This window comes from Aquarana catesbeiana, unplaced genomic scaffold (assembly GCF_042186555.1).
Source record: "Aquarana catesbeiana isolate 2022-GZ unplaced genomic scaffold, ASM4218655v1 unanchor236, whole genome shotgun sequence".
NCBI classification, from domain to species: domain Eukaryota; kingdom Metazoa; phylum Chordata; class Amphibia; order Anura; family Ranidae; genus Aquarana; species Aquarana catesbeiana.
In genome coordinates this window covers 1,701,038-1,720,208 of record NW_027362664.1, presented here as the reverse complement: position 1 = coordinate 1,720,208, position 19,171 = coordinate 1,701,038, and the positions used below count along the sequence as shown (strand labels likewise).

General features: G+C 45.2%; 2 protein-coding genes across 2 annotated transcripts in view; one reads left to right on the top strand and one right to left on the bottom strand.

The window, feature by feature from the left end:
* Positions 1–19,171, bottom strand: part of LOC141121985 (uncharacterized) — a 641,331-nt gene that overhangs the window by 303,381 nt on the left and 318,779 nt on the right.
* The window catches only part of LOC141121990 (uncharacterized), a 99,218-nt gene continuing 85,181 nt past the window's right edge, over positions 5,135–19,171 (top strand). Inside the window, exons 1-2 of the mRNA XM_073611774.1 lie at positions 5,135–5,273; positions 16,648–17,784. Of these exons, the coding sequence (XP_073467875.1) occupies positions 16,717–17,784 (1,068 nt within the window). The 5' untranslated portion in view covers positions 5,135–5,273; positions 16,648–16,716. The remainder of the gene's footprint in view (positions 5,274–16,647; positions 17,785–19,171) is intronic.

Here is a 19,171-nt window from a genome sequence, read left to right as displayed (position 1 = left end):
TTCATGAATCTGACACTGCTTCTCTTGCTTCCCTCTCCCATGGTGGCCTTCTCTGGACTCACTCCCCCAGACCAAGTGAATGGAAGGGAGGCGGAGTGGGAATCCTTCTAGCCCCACGCAACCCCTATCAGGAACTTCACCCACCTCCCTCTCTGACACTTTCCTCTTCAGAGGCACATTGTATTTGTCTATTTTCTCCAATTTCTCTCTTCTGAAATCCCCACAATCATTCTCAGTGACTTCAATACCCTGTTAATGCTGATACTCCTGCTACTTCTAAACTTCTCAGTCTAACCTCCTCTCTTGACCTGAAGCAACGAATACAGGCTTCTACCCACTCCGATGGTAACGCCCTTGACCTTGTATTCTCCTATCTATGAGCTCCATGCAACCTCACCAACAATCTGTAGTGCATTTTATATGTATATGTGTGTGTATATTATATTATTATATGTGTGTATGCATATACGTACACATATAGTACTGAGGTGTTGACCAGGCCAGAATTTGTCAGAATTGGGACAGATGGTGACTCTGTGCTATGTTAATTAGTTTATGACTGCAGCTGTCCATAGCTAGGGGGTCATTGTCTGTTACTCAGAAGACAGAACAAAGGGACAGATAATGACTCCGTGCTATGTTAATAATAATAATAAAAGACCACCTCAAGGGTCAACCCAAGTGGTAGTTTTATGACTGCAGCTGTTCCCGGCTTAGGGTCATTATCTTTCACTCTGAAGGACAGAATCAGATCAAAGGCCTAACAGAATTGGCCAATCAAATTGCTTGTCTTTATCACCCATAGGAAGAAAATGTGTATAAGAGGGAAGGCCCTGTTTGGCTAACATGTGACAGGAGAAACTGGGTTCTCTGAAGGTGTCTGAATGTTGCATGAATATCCTGTCACCATCTACCTTGTCTATACCTCTGTTGGATTTGGTCATCTGTTGAGTCAATAAATGCATTCTCTGGAACAACTGATTCCTGCAGGAAATGAATCACATTATAATAATAATTAATAATCATCGTCCCACTACTACACAATCCTCTCTCACTCTCTGATCACCACCTTATTAGTTTTGCTCTCTCCCTGTCTTCCACCTCCTTTCCCTCTAACCACCTAACGGTTGCCCCCTAGAAACCTTCGCCACTTCAACCCTTCTCTTCTCTGCTACTGACCACCTCTATTACAAAATCTCATCTCTGTCTTGCCCCAACCTACCCACTTCTTTCTACAACATCTAACTGTCATCCTCCCTAGACAAGCTCGCCCCCCCTCACCACACACAGAACCAGGCCCTGACCCTTACAATCCTGGCAAACAGATGACACCAGACGTCTCAAAAATCATAACAGCACTCTTGAGCACCTGAGGCATAAGACTAAGTCCCAGAAAGACTTCAACTAAAGCTGCCCTCCAAAAATACAATTCCTGCCTCCTCACTGCCAAGCAGACCTATTTTATCACTTTCATTAACACCTTCTCATCCAGTCCCCGTCAACACTTCTTTACCTTTTAACTCTCTTCTTCGTCATTCACAAACTCCACCTACTAACTCAATCACTGCCCAGGACATTGCCAATCACTTCAAAAATAAGATTGATTCAATTTGTGAGAAGATCTCCAATGCCCATATACATCCCCTACTTAACACACCATGTCCACAAGTACAGTCATTACTTCCCTTATTCAACCCTGCAACTATTGATGAGGTTGCTAATCTTTTTTTCTAACCACCTACTCTCTGGACCCTGCTCCCTCACAAAAGCTACGGTCACACTCTGGCTCTATTCTACATTCTCTAACCCACATCTTCAATCTCTCCTTCTCTTCTGGCATCTTCCCCAACATGCGCTAGTCACCTCCATCCTTAAAAAGCCCTCACTGGACCCCACTAATCTTAACAACCTATGCCACATCTCCTTACTCCACCTTTCCTCCAAACTCCTTGAATGTCTGGTCTACAATTAGCTGAGTGACCATCTGACTGAGAACAAACTTTTTGATCCCCTTCAGTCTAGATTTCAACCTCAACACTCCACAGAAACTGCTCTCCTTATGGAGAAAGCTAAAACCAATAAAAACGATTCTGTACTCCTACTCCTGGACCTCTCTGCTGCCTTTGATATGGTGGACCGCCCCTTCCTCCTCCTCAAAAACTCTACCCCTTTGGTCACCATGACTGTACTTTTCACTGATTCTCATCCTACCTATCCCACCGCACCTTCAGTGTCACTTATAATTCTACTCCCTCTTCTCTTCCTTTCTCTGTTGGGCTTTCCCAAGGTTCTATTCTCGGACCTCTCCTGTTCTCAGTCTACACCCTTCTCTATGGGTCAGTTGATTGCCTCCCATGGCTTTCAATATCATTTGTATGCTGATGACACCCAAATCTATCTCTCTACCCCTCAGCTCACAGTATCAGTCTCCTCACGCATCACCAATTTACTAACAGACATATCAGCCTGGATATCACACCACTTCCCCAAACTCAACCTATCCAAAACCAATCTCATAATATTTCCTCCCCCATGTGCCTCTTCCCCTGATTTCTCTTTTAAAATCAACGGCACAACTATAAACCCGTCCCCGCATGCCAAGGTCCTAGGTCCCATATCCATTGACTGTCCACAGCTTGCCGCGTCAACCTCTGCAACATTTTCAAGAAACGCCCCTTTCTAACCAATGACACCACAAATCTTCTAATTCACTCCCTGGTCACCTGCAAGTCCCTCCTCATTGGCTTACCATTACATAGGCTCCTCCCCCCTTCAGTTCATCATGAATGCTGCTGCCAGACTCATCCACCTTGCAAACTGCTCAGTGCCTGCTACCCCTTTCTGCCAATCCCTCCATTGGCTTCCACTCACCCAATGAGTTAAATTCAAACTACTAACAATAACTTACAAAGCCATCCACAACTCAACTCCCACCTATATCACTGACCTAGTCTCAAAATACCAACCAAATTGTTCTCTTTGTTCCTCCCAAGACCTCCTGCTCCCTATCTTCCTTGTAACCTCCTCCCATGCTCCCCTCCAGGACTTCTCCCGAGCCTCTCGTATCCTATGAAACTCCCTACCCCAATCTGACCGACTATCGCCTATTCTGTTAGCTTTTAGATGATCCCTGAAAACTCATCTCTGCAGAGAAGCCTATCCTGCCCCCACCTAACAACTGTACTTTTATTTTCTCCTTCAGCCCATCCCCCCCCCACAGTTATTACTTTTTGTATCACTTGACCTTCCCGCCTAGATTCTAATCTGTAACGAGCTGGGCCCTCTGATTTCTCCTGTATTGAATTGTATTGTAATTGTACTGCCTGTACTCACATTGTAAAGCAATTCACAAATTGTTGGAGCTATATAAATGCTGTATAATAATAATAAATAATAAATGTGTTCCCATGGGGGCAGTAGTCCTTAGATGTACAGCAACCCCCCTATTACCCCCCTCACATCCGTATCCTATTATTATGTGACCAATACCATCCAAATAATTCTTACTTTCATTTCCCAAAGTTATCCGTCTACAAGAAGACCTGTATAGATCAAATGACGGCACCAATGAGGATGGAGGAGGACTGGAGTCACATGACTGAGAAGATACTAAACCTCACCCTGGAGATCATCTACCTGTTGACCGGAGAGGTGAGGAGGATTCTGGGAGGTCACATGACATCACTCTTATCTCTATTAATAAAACACAGACCTGACCGGAGAGGTGAGGAGGATTCTGGGAGGTCACATGACATCACTCTTATCTCTATTAATAAAACACAGACCTGACCGGAGAGGTGAGGAGGATTCTGGGATTCTAACATGATATTTCTATTGGTTCCTCAATACAGAAATTTCCTCTTGTGAAGTCAGGTGATCATATGACCATCACAGTGCCGCCATGTGACTCCCTAAAACCTGAGAGACACAACATGCAGAAGATTCTAGAAGTCACCAAGAAGATGATGGAGCTGCTGACAGGAGAGATGAGCGGTGCTGGGAATTCTGGGACATTATCCAGTAACAGACAAGGGATGTGTCTGGATGGTGACTGTTTCATTGTGTGTGTCAGGTTCCTATAAGGTGTCAGGATGTCACTGTCTATTTCTCCATGGAGGAGTGGGAGTATTTAGAAGGACACAAGGATCTCTACAAGGACGTCATGATGGACAATCAGCCGCCCCTCACATCACCGGGTAAGAGGAGACTTTATTGTAAAGGAGAGAGCAGTACGGAGGGTCCACCCAGATCCCCCATCATCTGATAAACACATAGAAACAATGTTTTCAGTCAGTGTGTGTGTTTCCTACAGATGGATCCAGTAATGGGAACCCACCAGAGAGATGTCCCCGTCCTCTGTATTCCCGGGATTCCACACAGGAAGATCACACCATCCCTCACCATCATCAGGTAGATGAGGAAAAATCACTGATAGTATCATTAGGATCTGTACATTATCTGCATTGTTACCATTGATGTCATTTTTATTATATATTCAGAGTGGAAACCTGAGAGATTCTAAAGTTGAGGTTAAAGAAGAGATAAAAGAGGAGGATGATGAGGATGGGGTGATGGAGGAGTCTCTAAAAGAACACAAAGATCTGTACCAGGACATCATGGTGGAGTCATCCAGCTACAGAAACCCACCAGAGAGATGTCCCCGTCCTCTGTATTCCTGGGATTCCACACAGGAAGATCACACCATCCCTCACCATCATCAGGTAGATGATTGACAATTATTGGTAGTTCTGATTTATACACAGCATGTTTGTTACAATGAATGTTTTATTATATATTCAGAGTGGAAATCTCGGGGATGATAATATTGATGTTAAAGAAGAGTATAAAGAGGAGGATGAGGAGTATGGAGTGATGGAGGAGTTTTCAGAAGGACACAAGGATATGATGGAGCCTCCTAATACCAGGAACCCACCAGAGAGATGTCCCCATCCTCTGTATTCCCGGGATTCCACACAGGAAGATCACACCATTCCGCACTGTTACAAGGTTGGTGGGATGGAGGTTATCAAACACACTTACAGAGACAATGTGTGGATTTTCTATGTGATGTCACAATAATAAATCTTATATTTTACAGATGATATTCTCTCTAATTTTCTTGGTTTAGAGTGGAGATCCAATCGATATAGAATTTGAGGTTAAATCAGAAGAAGAAGAAGAGAGGTATGTGAGGGATGATCAGCAGTCTATGGAGGAGGATGGAATAACGGGGACATTTATAGAGGAGGACACTCCTACAGAGATCAGCACAGGTGGGTCATTAACACTAAATACATTCCTCCACCCATACTGCTCACTGATTGGTCCAGAGTAGGGCGGGGACTAGGTAATTTCAGCCTGTAATCCCCTGGTAACTTTCCTGAGCTGTGTTCCCCGTCCTGTATTCCTGTATTTCTCTCGGATAATCTTCCTTCTCTATGCTGCAGACACAATTTATGTATCTAGACTGGATTTATGGAGATTCTGGGGTTCAGCTGGCAAAATGTTTATTAGCCCCCAAAATGTTCATACCCGGGTATGGCAATCATCTCTAAAAGAACAATTCTCCCAGGATTACTTGTTCTGTTGTTTGCTGGCTGTGCCGGGTGGAGGGATATGTCTGTATAGTCTCAGACCCAAGTCACTGAGTGCAGTCTCAGGAGATGGGAGGCAGCGGTGTGGGACCTCTACAACTTGTTTCATGTAAACATTTAATCTCCCACTGATTACTGAATACCAATATTATGAGTCCTGACCCTTACACCAGGGCTCAAAATTTCAATTCCTGAGCTACTAGCCAGGCCTAAGGGTTACTCACCACCAGTTGCTCCACCCAACCCAACCAGTCCCCACCCCTAAACACACCCTCATGAATTAGCTCATGAAAGGAAACTTAAATGTTTTATGCAGATTTAAGTTACAAAAATAAATATTAACAACAACTTTATCAGTGCCCCTCAGCACAGCCTCACCAGTGCCCATCAATACAGCGTGACCAGTGCCCGTCAATGCAGCTGACTAGTGCCCCTCAATATAGAGTGACCTGTGCCCGTCAGTACACTCTCATCTGTGCCCATCAGTACATTCTCTTCTGTGCCCGTCAGTACACTCTCACCTGTGCCCATCAATACAGTCTCACCTGTGCCCGTCAGTACAGTCTCACCTGTGCCCGTCAGTACAGTCTCACCTGTGCCCGTCAGTACAGTCTCACCTGTGCCCGTCAGTACAGTCTCACCTGTGCCCGTCAGTACAGTCTCACCTGTGCCCGTCAGTACAGTCCCACCTGTGCCCGTCAGTACAGTCTCACCTGTGCCCGTCAGTACAGTCTCACCTGTGCCCGTCAGTACAGTCTCACCTGTGCCCGTCAGTACAGTCTCACCTGTGCCCGTCAGTACAGTCTCACCTGTGCCCGTCAGTACAGTCTCACCTGTGCCCGTCATATACACTCTCACCTGTGCCAGTCTTATACACTCTCACCTGTGCCCGTCAGTACACTCACCTGTGCCCGTCAGTACACTTTCACCTGTGCCCATCAATACAGCCTCACCTGTGCCCATCAATACAGCCTCACCTGTGCCCATCAATACAGCGTGACCAGTGCCCGTCAATGCAGCTGACTAGTGCCCCTCAATATAGAGTGACCTGTGCCCGTCAGTACACTCTCATCTGTGCCCATCAGTACACTCTCTTCTGTGCCCGTCAGTACACTCTCACCTGTGCCCATCAATACAGTCTCACCTGTGCCCGTCAGTACACTCTCACCTGTGCCCGTCAGTACAGTCTCACCTGTGCCCGTCAGTACAGTCTCACCTGTGCCCGTCAGTACAGTCCCACCTGTGCCCGTCAGTACAGTCTCACCTGTGCCCGTCAGTACAGTCTCACCTGTGCCCGTCAGTACAGTCTCACCTGTGCCCGTCAGTACAGTCTCACCTGTGCCCGTCAGTACAGTCTCACCTGTGCCCGTCATATACACTCTCACCTGTGCCAGTCTTATACACTCTCACCTGTGCCCGTCAGTACACTCACCTGTGCCCGTCAGTACACTTTCACCTGTGCCCATCAATACAGCCTCACCTGTGCCCATCAATACAGCCTCACCTGTGCCCATCAATACAGCCTCACCTGTGCCCATCAGTACAGCCTCACCTGTGCCCATCAGTACAGTCTCACCTGTGCCCATCAGTACACTCTCACCTGTGCCCGTCAATACAGTCTCACCTGTGCCCGTCAGTACAGTCTCACCTGTGCCCGTCAGTACAGTCTCACCTGTGCCCGTCAGTACAGTCTCACCTGTGCCCGTCAGTACAGTCTCACCTGTGCCCGTCAGTACAGTCTCACCTGTGCCCGTCAGTACAGTCTCACCTGTGCCCGTCATATACACTCTCACCTGTGCCAGTCTTATACACTCTCACCTGTGCCCGTCAGTACACTCACCTGTGCCCGTCAGTACACTTTCACCTGTGCCCATCAATACAGCCTCACCTGTGCCCATCAATACAGCCTCACCTGTGCCCATCAATACAGCCTCACCTGTGCCCATCAGTACAGCCTCACCTGTGCCCATCAGTACAGCCTCACCTGTGCCCATCAGTATAGTCTCACATGTGCCCATCAGTACAGTCTCACCTGTGCCCATCAATACAGTCTCACCTGTGCCCATCAATACAGTCTCATCTGTGCCCATCAATACAGTCTCATCTGTGCCCATCAGTACACTCTCACCTGTGCCCGTCAGTACAGTCTCGGTAAAGTTCAAGTGAACGTAGGCCATTTGATTGGTCTCACAATGATCAATGTAAAGACTTAATTGAATAGAGACACCTTAATTCTACATTGAAAAGAAAACATAAAGTCCTTAGGTGAAATAAAAACAAGTGTGTGGTGAGTCCAAATGACCCTTAAAGGGACATGGCCCAAGTGTTCATGACATCAAAATTAGTGAATAGATGGTGAAACAATGGGGTTTATTTACTAATGGTATATCCACTTTGCACTACAAGTCCACTTGGAAGTGCAATTGGAAGTGCAGTCGCTTTAGATCTGAGAGGAAGATCTGAAATGAGGGGAAGCTCTGCTGATTTTATCATCTAATCATGTACAAGCAAAAATGCTGTTTTTTATTTTTCTCGCATGTCCCCCTCAGATCTACAGTACACTTTTCACTTTAATGTCAGTACAGTCTCACCAGTGCCCATCAATACAGTCTTGCCGGTGCCCATCAATACAGTCTCGCCGGTGCCCATCAATACAGTCTCGCCGGTGCCCATCAATACAGTCTCACCGGTGCCCATCAATACAGTCTCACCGGTGCCCATCAATACAGTCTCACCTGTGCATGTCAGTACAGTCTCACCAGTGCCCATCAATACAGTCTCGCCGGTGCCCATCAATACAGTCTCGCCGGTGCCCATCAATACAGTCTCACCGGTGCCCATCAATACAGTCTCACCGGTGCCCATCAATACAGTCTCACCTGTGCATGTCAGTACAGTCTCACCGGTGCCCATCAATACAGTCTCACCAGTGCCCATCAATACAGTCTCACCGGTGCCCATCTATACAGTCTAACCTGTGCAGAGGAAGAGTCGAGCTGGCCGATCATCAGTAACCCACTGTAACAGCTTTCATTTGAATTGCTGGGTTCCCGGTGCCGCTCACCGTAACATACAGTCCTGCCTCCTCACCGCTCACATCACACAGTCCCACCTCCTTGCCCGGCACCTCCCAGCATTGGACTGGTGTTCTGTCTACCCAATGTGCCGGGCGAGGAGGTGGCACTGTGTGATGCAAGCGGTGCTGGGTGAGGAGGTGAGGCTGTATGTGACGGTGAGCGGTGCCGGGAACCCATTTCAAATGAAAGCTTTTACAGTGGGTAATCCCCGCTCTCTGATGATCGGCCAGCTCGACTCTTCCTCTCCTCTCTTCCCCTGGCTGGGAGAAGGGCTCCCGTTCAACCCCCGCCTGCCGGCGGTGCTCGCCCCCCTCCTCCCAGGCAGCCCACGCTCACCATTAATCATTTTCTACTCGCAAAATGCGAGTGGAAAATTTGAGGGCTGCCTATATAATTTATATTGTACATTACATGCTCCTGACCCCTGCACTATATACTCTATGTTGTACATTACTTTATTCTGATGCTATATAGTCCTATCTGTTGTATCCTATATAATAAGTTGTACATTACATAGTCCTGACTTCTTTTACACCCATTTCCTACCAGCTCAACATTTTATATCTGATGATTTGATTGGAGCACAGACTTTTACATGTTGATAATAATGTGATAACATCTTCAAACTTTGGAACCTTAACCACCTCAATACAGGGCACTTAAACCCCCTTCCTGCCCAGACCAATTTTCAGCATTCGGTGCTCTCACACTTTGAATGACAATTACTCAGTCATGCAACACTGTACCTATATGAAATTTGCGTCCCTTTTTTGACACAAATAGAGCTTTCTTTTGGTGGTATTTAATCACTAATGGGTTTTTTTATTTTTTGTGCTATAAATAAAAAGGCCGTATATTATGTGAAAAAAATGCCTTTTTCTTTGTTTCTGTCGTAAAATTTAGCAAATTAGTAATTTTTCTCCATAAATTTTGGCCAAAATGTATACTGCTACATATCTTTGGTAAAAATAACCCAAATCGGTGTATATTATTTGGTCTTTGTGAAAGTTATAGAGTCTACAAACTATGGTGCCAATCACTGAAAATTGATCACATCTGATCAGGCCTTCAGTACATCAGGTGAATCTCATTTCTTGAGGTACTTTCAAGTCAGGAAAGTACAAATACCCCCAAATGACCCCTTTTTAGAAAGTAGACATTCCAAGGTATTAAGTAAGTAGCATGGTGAGTTTTTTTAAGTTGTAATTTTTTCCCACAATTCTTTGCAAAATGAAGATTTTTACAAAATTGTCATATTAACTAGTTATTTCTCTCACAGAGCATACGCATACAACAAATGACACCCCAAAATACATTCTGCTACTCCTCCTGAGTATGGCGATACCACATGTGTGGGACTTTTACACAGCCTGGCCACATACAGAGGCCCAACATTGAAGTAGCACCATCAGGCCATCTACGAGCATAAATTTCACATCTCATTACTCAACCACCTATTACACTTTTGAAGGCCCTGGAGCACCAGGATAATGGAATTGCCCACAAAATGACCCCATTTTGGAAAGCTAACACCCCAACGTATACTCTATGAGGCATAATGAGTCTTTTGAACGGTTATTTTTTTCAAAAAGTTTTTGGAAAATGTGGAAAAATAACACATTTTTTTTTACACACAGTTGTTCATTTATAAGATATTTCCAACACATAGCAAAAATGACACCCCAAAATACATTCTGCTACTCCTCCTGAGTATGGGGATACCACATGTGTGAGACTTTTACACAGCTTGGCCACATGCAAAGGCCCAACATCCAAGTAGCACCATCAGGCGTTACATTACATAGATAATTTCATGGCAACCTACAATTTTTTAAGGCCCTTCATATTTCTAACACATATCATGTACATACCAAGAATTACAATCCAAAATAAATTCTATTGCGGAAAGGGTAAAAAAAAAGTATTACCTGTGCTTTTAGTAGTGTCCACAGAAGAGAGCACTGGTCCAGGCAGCAGGCAGGGATGTGCTTAGCGACAGCAATAGTAATTATCCAGGCAGCAGGCAGGAATATTATCTATTGTCAGCACAGCCAAAGCATTTGTCCATAGAAATTGTCCAGGCAGAGACAGCCAGCACAGCCATAATATTGGTCCTGGTACACTGTTACCTGCAGACACTCATTATTGTACCGCTCTCCAGCCCTTCATAAACATACTGCCTCTTGCTACAGCTAATTATTTCTATAGTCCAGGTAGCAGGCAGAGGTGTGGTCCATTCATGCGGCAGCCAAAGGCATGATGGCAGTAAGTTAGCAGCAGGCTGAGGGTCGCAATCGGGTAAGACCTGTGCACAGGGGCACAGAGGTAGAGGCTTCGACCCACCCAAATCTCTATGAAGCCTCCGGACTCCAGACCCTTATCCGGAAAGTACAAAACCGGAGAAAACAAAAAAAAAATTGTTTTCTCCATCCAGAAAAACTATTTTGGAGCCCCTCACATATGTGAGACCCCTGTGTACTACAGTAGCAGGGCAACAGATCAGTCCAAGCGGTAGGCAAAAGCATAGTCCATAAAACAGGCCAGGGTCAGTTCACGTGTAAGCAGTTCAAACGGTGGGCAGAAGCAAAGTCACAAAACAGGCCAGGGTCCGTTCACGTGGAAGCAGTCCAAACGGTAGGCAGAAGCATAGTCACAAAACAGGCCAGGGTCCGTTCACGTGGAAGCAGTCCAAATGGTAGGCAGAAGCATAGTCACAAAACAGGCCAGGGTCCGTTCACGTGGAAGGCAGTGGCATGGTTATTTGGGGAAGCATGGAAAATGGTCAGCACAGATGTTGAAAATGGGGAAAATATGGGCTAATATTTTAGGGATGTATGATAAAGTTTGAAGCATTCACCAATGCAAAGGCCGGGTTGGGAGGGACACTGGGGACAATGGAAGCTGGTATCTTTTCGAAATCCTCTTCTGCTGCACACGCAACGTCTTTTTTGCCGTCTTCGGCCTGCTTCAGATGGTGGAATGTTGTACGGGAAGTGACGCTCATGAAGTCGGCTATCAGCATCAGAGCGAAGGTCTTCTGGGGGGGTCTTTGTTGATAGATGAGGGACGTGACTACTTCTTCTATGAATTTTAGGAAGGGGGCAGGGCTTTCTGTGGATTTGGTGTAGACTATGTAGGAATTATAAATGGCCAAATGGATGAGATAAATTGCTACCTTCTTGTACCAGAATCGGGACCTCCTTATTGACAAATAGGGCTGAATCATTTGATCATTGAAATCTCCCCCCCCCCCCCCATGTAGAGATTATAATATTGGACACATGTCGTTTTTTCAATGGGACCTCGTCTTCGCTGAACTACAACTGTAGTGTCATCGTGAATGGTGGACATCATGTGCACGTTCCTGTTATCCTTCCACCTCAAGGCCAGCACTTCATTGCATCTCAGTGTTGCTCTTTCCCCCTCTGCAGCTTTTTGTTCACTATGGATTGTGGAAAGCCCTTCCTATTTTTTCTTGAGGTTCCGCAGGCCAGGGTTATTATAGGTGTCTGAAAAGGGGAAGGCTGGTATACAAGTTGTCAAGGTATATATGATATCCTTTTTTCAGTGGGTAAGCCAGGTCCCATACGATTTTTCCAGTTGTGCCCATGTAGGCCGGGCACTCAGGGGGCTGGAGCTGGGAATCTCTTCCTTCATATATGCGGAACGCATACAGATATCCTGTGGCTCTCTCACACAGCTTGTAAAATTTTACTCCGTATTTGGCCTTTTTGCTAAGAATATATTGTTTTATTCCTATCCGGCCTGAAAATGGTACCAGGGACTCATCCACACATATATGCTTCTCGGGGACATAGAGTTCTGCAATTCGTTGGGAAAATAAATTTATCAGTGGGCCAATCTTATATAACTTATCGGAATTTGGATGATTGCGGGGAGGGCATTGGGTGTTGTCGTTAAAATGAAAGAATCTCATAATCATCTCATATCGGGACCTGGGCATTGCGGCAGAATACATGGGCATATGGTGGATGGGGTTGGTGGACCAATAGGCATGTCCTTCATTTTTTTTTGTGAGGCCCAAAAACAATTTGAACTCCTCCAAATTCAGATCTCTCCACTCAAACGGACAGGCATATGATGATTGGTATATAGTTCAAAAAGTCGCGCTAAAGGAATGAAAAGTGGCAACAACCTAGTGCCTATAACTTGACAAAAGGTAAATTCAATACAAATGAAAAAAAGGGATTGAAAAAAATTTAAATATAAACCAGTGTCTATAAACACCACAGTGAAATGAAAATAAATATTAGATAAATAAAACACAAATGATGTTTGCTATGCAAAAAAAATGAAAATAGAAAATAAATTGAGTGGTTAGATGCAAACAGTAAAAATGTTTACCAAAACGCTATTGCCAAACGCAACAGTATATAGTAACTGTGCAAAGACAATAAACATATACCTAGTGAAAAACATAAATTATGCAGTGTAAAATTGAGAGCAAACTTATATGATCCACAAAAAGTCCATATCCAAAGGAACACTGATTAATAGAGTTCATGCATAATTTATAAGAGACGTATAAATGGATATCCCCCAGTGCTGAGTGAATGTAGAAACAAAACTTGCTGTGGTGACTAAAAGGTGCGTGGGCAGACCTCCACCGTTCAAAACTACTGCCTCTTACCAGAAAAAGTTGGTCTCTAGAATAAAGAGCGGATGGCTGCAACCCCAGCCAGGGATCTGTATAGCAAACACTGGTTGTCATCCGAATCCCGGAACTCACTCCGTCAATTACACCAAAATGAATAGGATGGGTCCCCATAAAAAAGATAAAGGCTCCACATAGCATAAAATCCACGGCTTTTTATTGAATAAAAGAATAAAAGTTGCACTTACAAAGTGGTTGTAATAACAAACATATCAGGAACGCCGGCCGGCTAAAGAACTCCCCGTGTCTTCCGGGTGTGCAGATCGCGGTGTCGTCGGGACGTAGCTCCTCCTCCCTACGCCGTTTCGTCACAACAGGACGTGGTCACGGTATCCCGTGACCACTTTTATTCAATAAAAAGCCGTGGATTTTATGCTATGTGGAGCCTTTATCTTTTTTATGGGGACTCATCCTATTCATTTTGGTGTAATTGACGGAGTGAGTTCCGGGATTCGGATGACAACCAGTGTTTGCTATACAGATCCCTGGCTGGGGTTGCAGCCATCCGCCCTTTAGGTCTCTTTATTCCAGAGACCAACTTTTTCTGGTAAGAGGCAGTAGTTTTGAACGGTGGAGGTCTGCCCACGCACCTTTTAGTCACCACAGCAAGTTTTGTTTCTACATTCACTCAGCACTGGGGGATATCCATTTATACGTCTCTTATAAATTATGCATGAACTCTATTAATCAGTGTTCCTTTGGATATGGACTTTTTGTGGATCATATAAGTTTGCTCTCAATTTTACACTGCATAATTTATGTTTTTCACTAGGTATATGTTTATTGTCTTTGCACAGTTCCTATATACTGTTGCGTTTGGCAATAGCGTTTTGGTAAACATTTTTACTGTTTGCATCTAACCACTCAATTTATTTTCTATTTTCATTTTTTTTGCATAGCAAACATCATTTGTGTTTTATTTATCTAATATTTATTTTCATTTCACTGTGGTGTTTATAGACACTGGTTTATATTTAAATTTTTTTCAATCCCTTTTTTTCATTTGTATTGAATTTACCTTTTGTCAAGTTATAGGCACTAGGTTGTTGCCACTTTTCATTCCTTTAGCGCGACTTTTTGAACTATATACGATTTACGGTTTACTACCTTTATTCGCAGCTCAATTTATTGTGTTAGCGCAGTATTTATTTTTACATATGATGATTGGTGGTTATTGGCAATATACTGCTGGGCATACAAATTTGTCTGGTCCACAATGAATTGCAGCAAAGTGTCAGGCAAAAACAGGTGAAAGCAATCGATCTCTGTGAAATTTTGGGTGTTGGCCTGCACACCTGGCTGTGTTGTGAAAGGGGGAATAATTGGTGATCCCGAGTTGGAAGGCAGCCATGTTGGGTTGGCAAGACCATCTGGCATGTATGTAGCGGCCCTGGCTCTTGGAGGACGTGACACTCCAGTAGTTGGGGGAGTTGAATTTCCTGTGCTGGTACTCAGGCGTGATGTGGCAGCACTGGTACTGGGCCTAGGCATTTGATCTCGGGGCCTATAGCTGGCAGCAGCACTGGTACTGGGCCTGGGAATATAATCCCGGTTGCTGGCGGATGCCTGGTTTCCAGAGTGTCGTGCCCTTTTAGGAGGGACCCATTCTTCATCTGAATCATTACTACTCTCGATCGGTTCAAATGCCGAATTTGATTCAGAATCAGAATTGGAATCTGATAAGAACTTTCCGGTGCTCTCATCAGTCATGGAGAGGATCTGGAACGCCTCCTCACTGTTATATACTCTTTTGGACATGGCTGTGTGGGGGGTAGCTGTGCGACGGTGACAGATGGGTGGCAGGTGACGGTCACTGATTGGCTGTGCGATGGGTGGCAGGTGACGTTCGCTGTTAGGTGATGATGGTGTGATGGGCGATGGTCACTGATGGGTGACAGGCGATGGTCACTGATGGGTGACAGGCCACGGATGGTGACGGTGATGGTCACAGATGGGTGACAGGCGGCGGTCACTGATGGGTGATGGATGACAGGCGGCGGTCACTGATGGGTGACAGGTGATGGGTGAAAGGCCACGGTCACTGCTGGGTGACGGGTGCACTGCTGACGGTCACTGATGGGTGATGGGTAACAGGGCACAGTCACTGATGGGTGACAGGTGCACCGCTGATGGTCACTGATGGGTGACGGGTGACAGGGAAGGGTCACTGATGGGTGACGGGTGACAGGGCACGGTCACTGATGGGTGACGGTTGCCCCGCTGATGGTCACTGATGGCACTCTCTTATGTGACAGGTGCACTTTTATGGGGTGACTGTTGGGTGACAGATGACAATTGGGGGGGCGATGGGACAGGTGTGGTGATGGTGCAGACACTACTAAACATAGATCTGTAACTCACTTCTCCTGGCTCTTTTCACCTCACACTGGAAACGGTGTGTGAAGAGAGAAGAGCTGGTAACAGCTAGTGACAGCTCTATGTTTACATTTAGTGATCGGCTGTGAATGGATCACAGCCGATCACATGGTACACAGCCCTGGCCAATGGCTGTTTACTATCGTCGGTGACGAGCAGTGTTCCCGGGAACACGCCGCCACTGACGTGCACGCGCAGCGTGCTCACGATTGCGCGCATGCGCCATGTAATGTAGGGAGTTACCGTTCGTGATCGGCCGTGACTTCATCCCATGCCCAGTGGCTGTTCACCCCTGTCGGTGATGAGCGGTGTCTCGGGGACACGCTGCCACTGACAGTACAGGGCTGCGTGCACACGATCACGCGCATGCCCTGTTTAAACGGGCTCACGTCATATGACGTCTGCCCAGAACTAGAGCCTTACCGTTCCGCCATCATATGACAGTGGGCGGTAGGTTAGTGGTTAAACAGAAGGTGATGAGGGAGGAGTCAATAACCCAATGATGGTGGTCTTCAGGATCAGTTCAGTCATCATCTTGGTTGTTCTCCCCCATCCTCACTCCCTGACCTCTGGTGGGGCTCAGCCCCGCTGTTATTCATGACTGAATCATGGACTAAATAAGGAAGTGCAGGACTTCTTGTGTTGGGAAGATGGCAATGAGTGATAGAGGGGGTGGGGACACTCGTCCTATAATCCCCTCATCACTGTCACTCCTTTAAAAGACAGTTCTCGTTGTTTCCTCACTCTCTGACTAAGGTCCATGAATAAAGAAATGAACTGGTAGATCAGTGGACACATTTACTAGTTACCTTGAGGGGGGAATTGTAAGATCCTCAGAGACAAAGCTGCTTGATGTGGGCAGAGTCCTGGTTTAGGGGAACCAATCTGCTCATGTCTAGTAATAATCTTTTTATTTCTATTTTAGTAGATGGACGGGAGATGAGGAAAACCTCAGAGGATTGTCTCACTTTGTCTCCAGACTGTAAAGTAGAAGATGAGGACATCACACAGTATAGTCCAGGCTACCTCAAATGTCCATCCGGCACCACACAGTGTAAATGGACCATCGTATTCCTCTTATCCTGAGGAACCTCAGATTGTGAGGGACGGTGCCGTCCTTCCAACAGATGAGAGGTTTTCATGTACTGAGTGCGGGAAGTGTTTCCGTTATAAATCAAAACTTAATGAGCATAAAATATCTCACACAGGGGAGAAGCCACATACCTGCCCTGAGTGCGGGAAATGTTTTTTAAATAAGAGCAATCTTCACAGACATCAGAATTCCCACATGGGGGAGAAGCCCTATTCCTGTGCTGAGTGCGGGAAATGCTTTTCACAGAAAGCCAATCTTTACAGACATCAGATTTCCCACACGGGAGAGGAGACATATTCCTGCCCCGAATGTGGGAAATGTTTTTCAGACAAGTTGAGTCTTTACAGACATCTGAGATCTCACACGGGGGAGAAGCCATATTACTGTTCTGAGTGTGGGAAATGTTTTTCACAGAAGTCTAGTCTTTACACACATCAGAGATCTCACACGGGGGAAAAGCCGCATTTCTGTCTTGAGTGTGGAAAATGTTTTTCACGTAAGTACCATCTTTCCAGCCATCAGAGAGTGCACACAGGAGAGAAGCCGTATTCCTGTCCTGAGTGTGGGAAATGTTTTTCACAGAAGTCCAGTCTTTCCACACATCAGAGATCTCACACGGTGGAGAAACTGTATTCCTGTCCTGAATGTGGGAAATGTTTTTCACATAAGACCGGTCTTTCCACACATCAGAGATCTCACACAGGGGAGAAACCGTATTCCTGCCCTGAGTGCGGGAAATGTTTTTCACATAAAACCAGTGTTTCCACACATCAGAGATCTCACACGGGGGAGAAGCCGTATTTCTGTCCTGAGTGTGGGAAATGTTTTTCACATAAGACCGGTCTTTCCACACATCAGAGATCTCACACGGGGGAGAAACCGTATTCCTGTCCTGAGTGTGCGAAATGTTTTTCACAGAAGGCCAGTCTTTCCACACATCAGAGATCTCATGGGGGGGGGTTGTCAGGGACTTGAACCAGACAGCTGGATAACTTCCACCAGGATCCTGTGGACACCCAAATGACACACACCCGAGATGAGGTCAAAAACATGTCTGTTTATTAAGGGGAATGTTACTTTGTTTTATACAAAATAAAGGAAGGATGGATTACAATATATTTAGGGTTTGGTTAAAGAGAAAAAGGATGTTTACCTCCATATGACATGCAGTCTCATAATATTTTCGGTAAAAAGTACAGGTCAGGCTGTCTTTGGCCTGAGAAACCAGCCATGCCAATCTATTAGCCTAAACATATCTAGCAAGTAAACACATTCCAAGTCAAACTCAGATAATAGAAATAACATGGAAATATACAGAACAGAAACATCATTAACCCTTGAATCCCCTCTTTTATCATGAATATGATCATTTTCTCCATATTTCTTTGGAAATAAGCTTGCCCAGGCTTTATCATCAGCCTTATTGATCATTCTGTTAATTTTCGTCTTTATAGTGCAAACCAAATAGCAATTGTACAGGACTAGTATGACCAAAATAATAACACAAACAGCAAATGGGTAGAAGAAGTTTTTCACCACCTCAATTCCTGTGGGTGACCAACCTGTGAACACATTATACCACGAATGATGGGTGTCTTGTGATAACTGAGTAGTGGCTGCTTCAAGTTTACCTCTCATAATGGTAGTTAGGGATAGGCTGTCTGTTCGGGTCGAACATGAGTTTGACTCGAACATTGGCTGTTCGCCGAATAGCGAACAATTTGGGGTGTTCGCGGCAAATTCGAAAGCCGCGGAACACCCTTTAAAAGTCTATGGGAGAAATCAAAAGTGCTAATTTTAAAGGTTAATATGCAAGTTATTGTCATAAAAAGTGTTTGGGGACCCGGGTCCTGCCCCAGGGGACATGTATCAATGCAAAAAAAAGTTTTAAAAACGTCAGTTTTTTTCGGGAGCAGTGATTTTAATAATGCTTTAAGTAAAACAATAAAAAGTTAAATATTCCTTTAAATTTCATACCTGGGGGGTGTCTATAGTATGCCTGTAAATTGGCGCATGTTTCCTGTTTCTGAGAGCAAAATGACATTTCTAAAAGAAAAAAAAGTCATTTAAAAGTACTAGCGGTAGCCCCGGCTATTAATGAATTGTCGGGTCTCTGCAATACACATAAAAGTCATTGAAAAAAAGGGCCTGGGATTCCTCCACAGTGCATTACCAGGCCCTTTGGGTCTGGTATGAATATTAAGGGGAACCCCGAACCGAAATTTTAAAAAAATGCATCGTGGGGGTCCCCCAAATTCCATACCAGGCCCTTCAGGTCTGGTATAGATATTAAGGTGTCAGAGGGGGGCGGGGTCACCCCCCCTCTGACTTCACGGAGAAAGCCATAGGGAAGTCC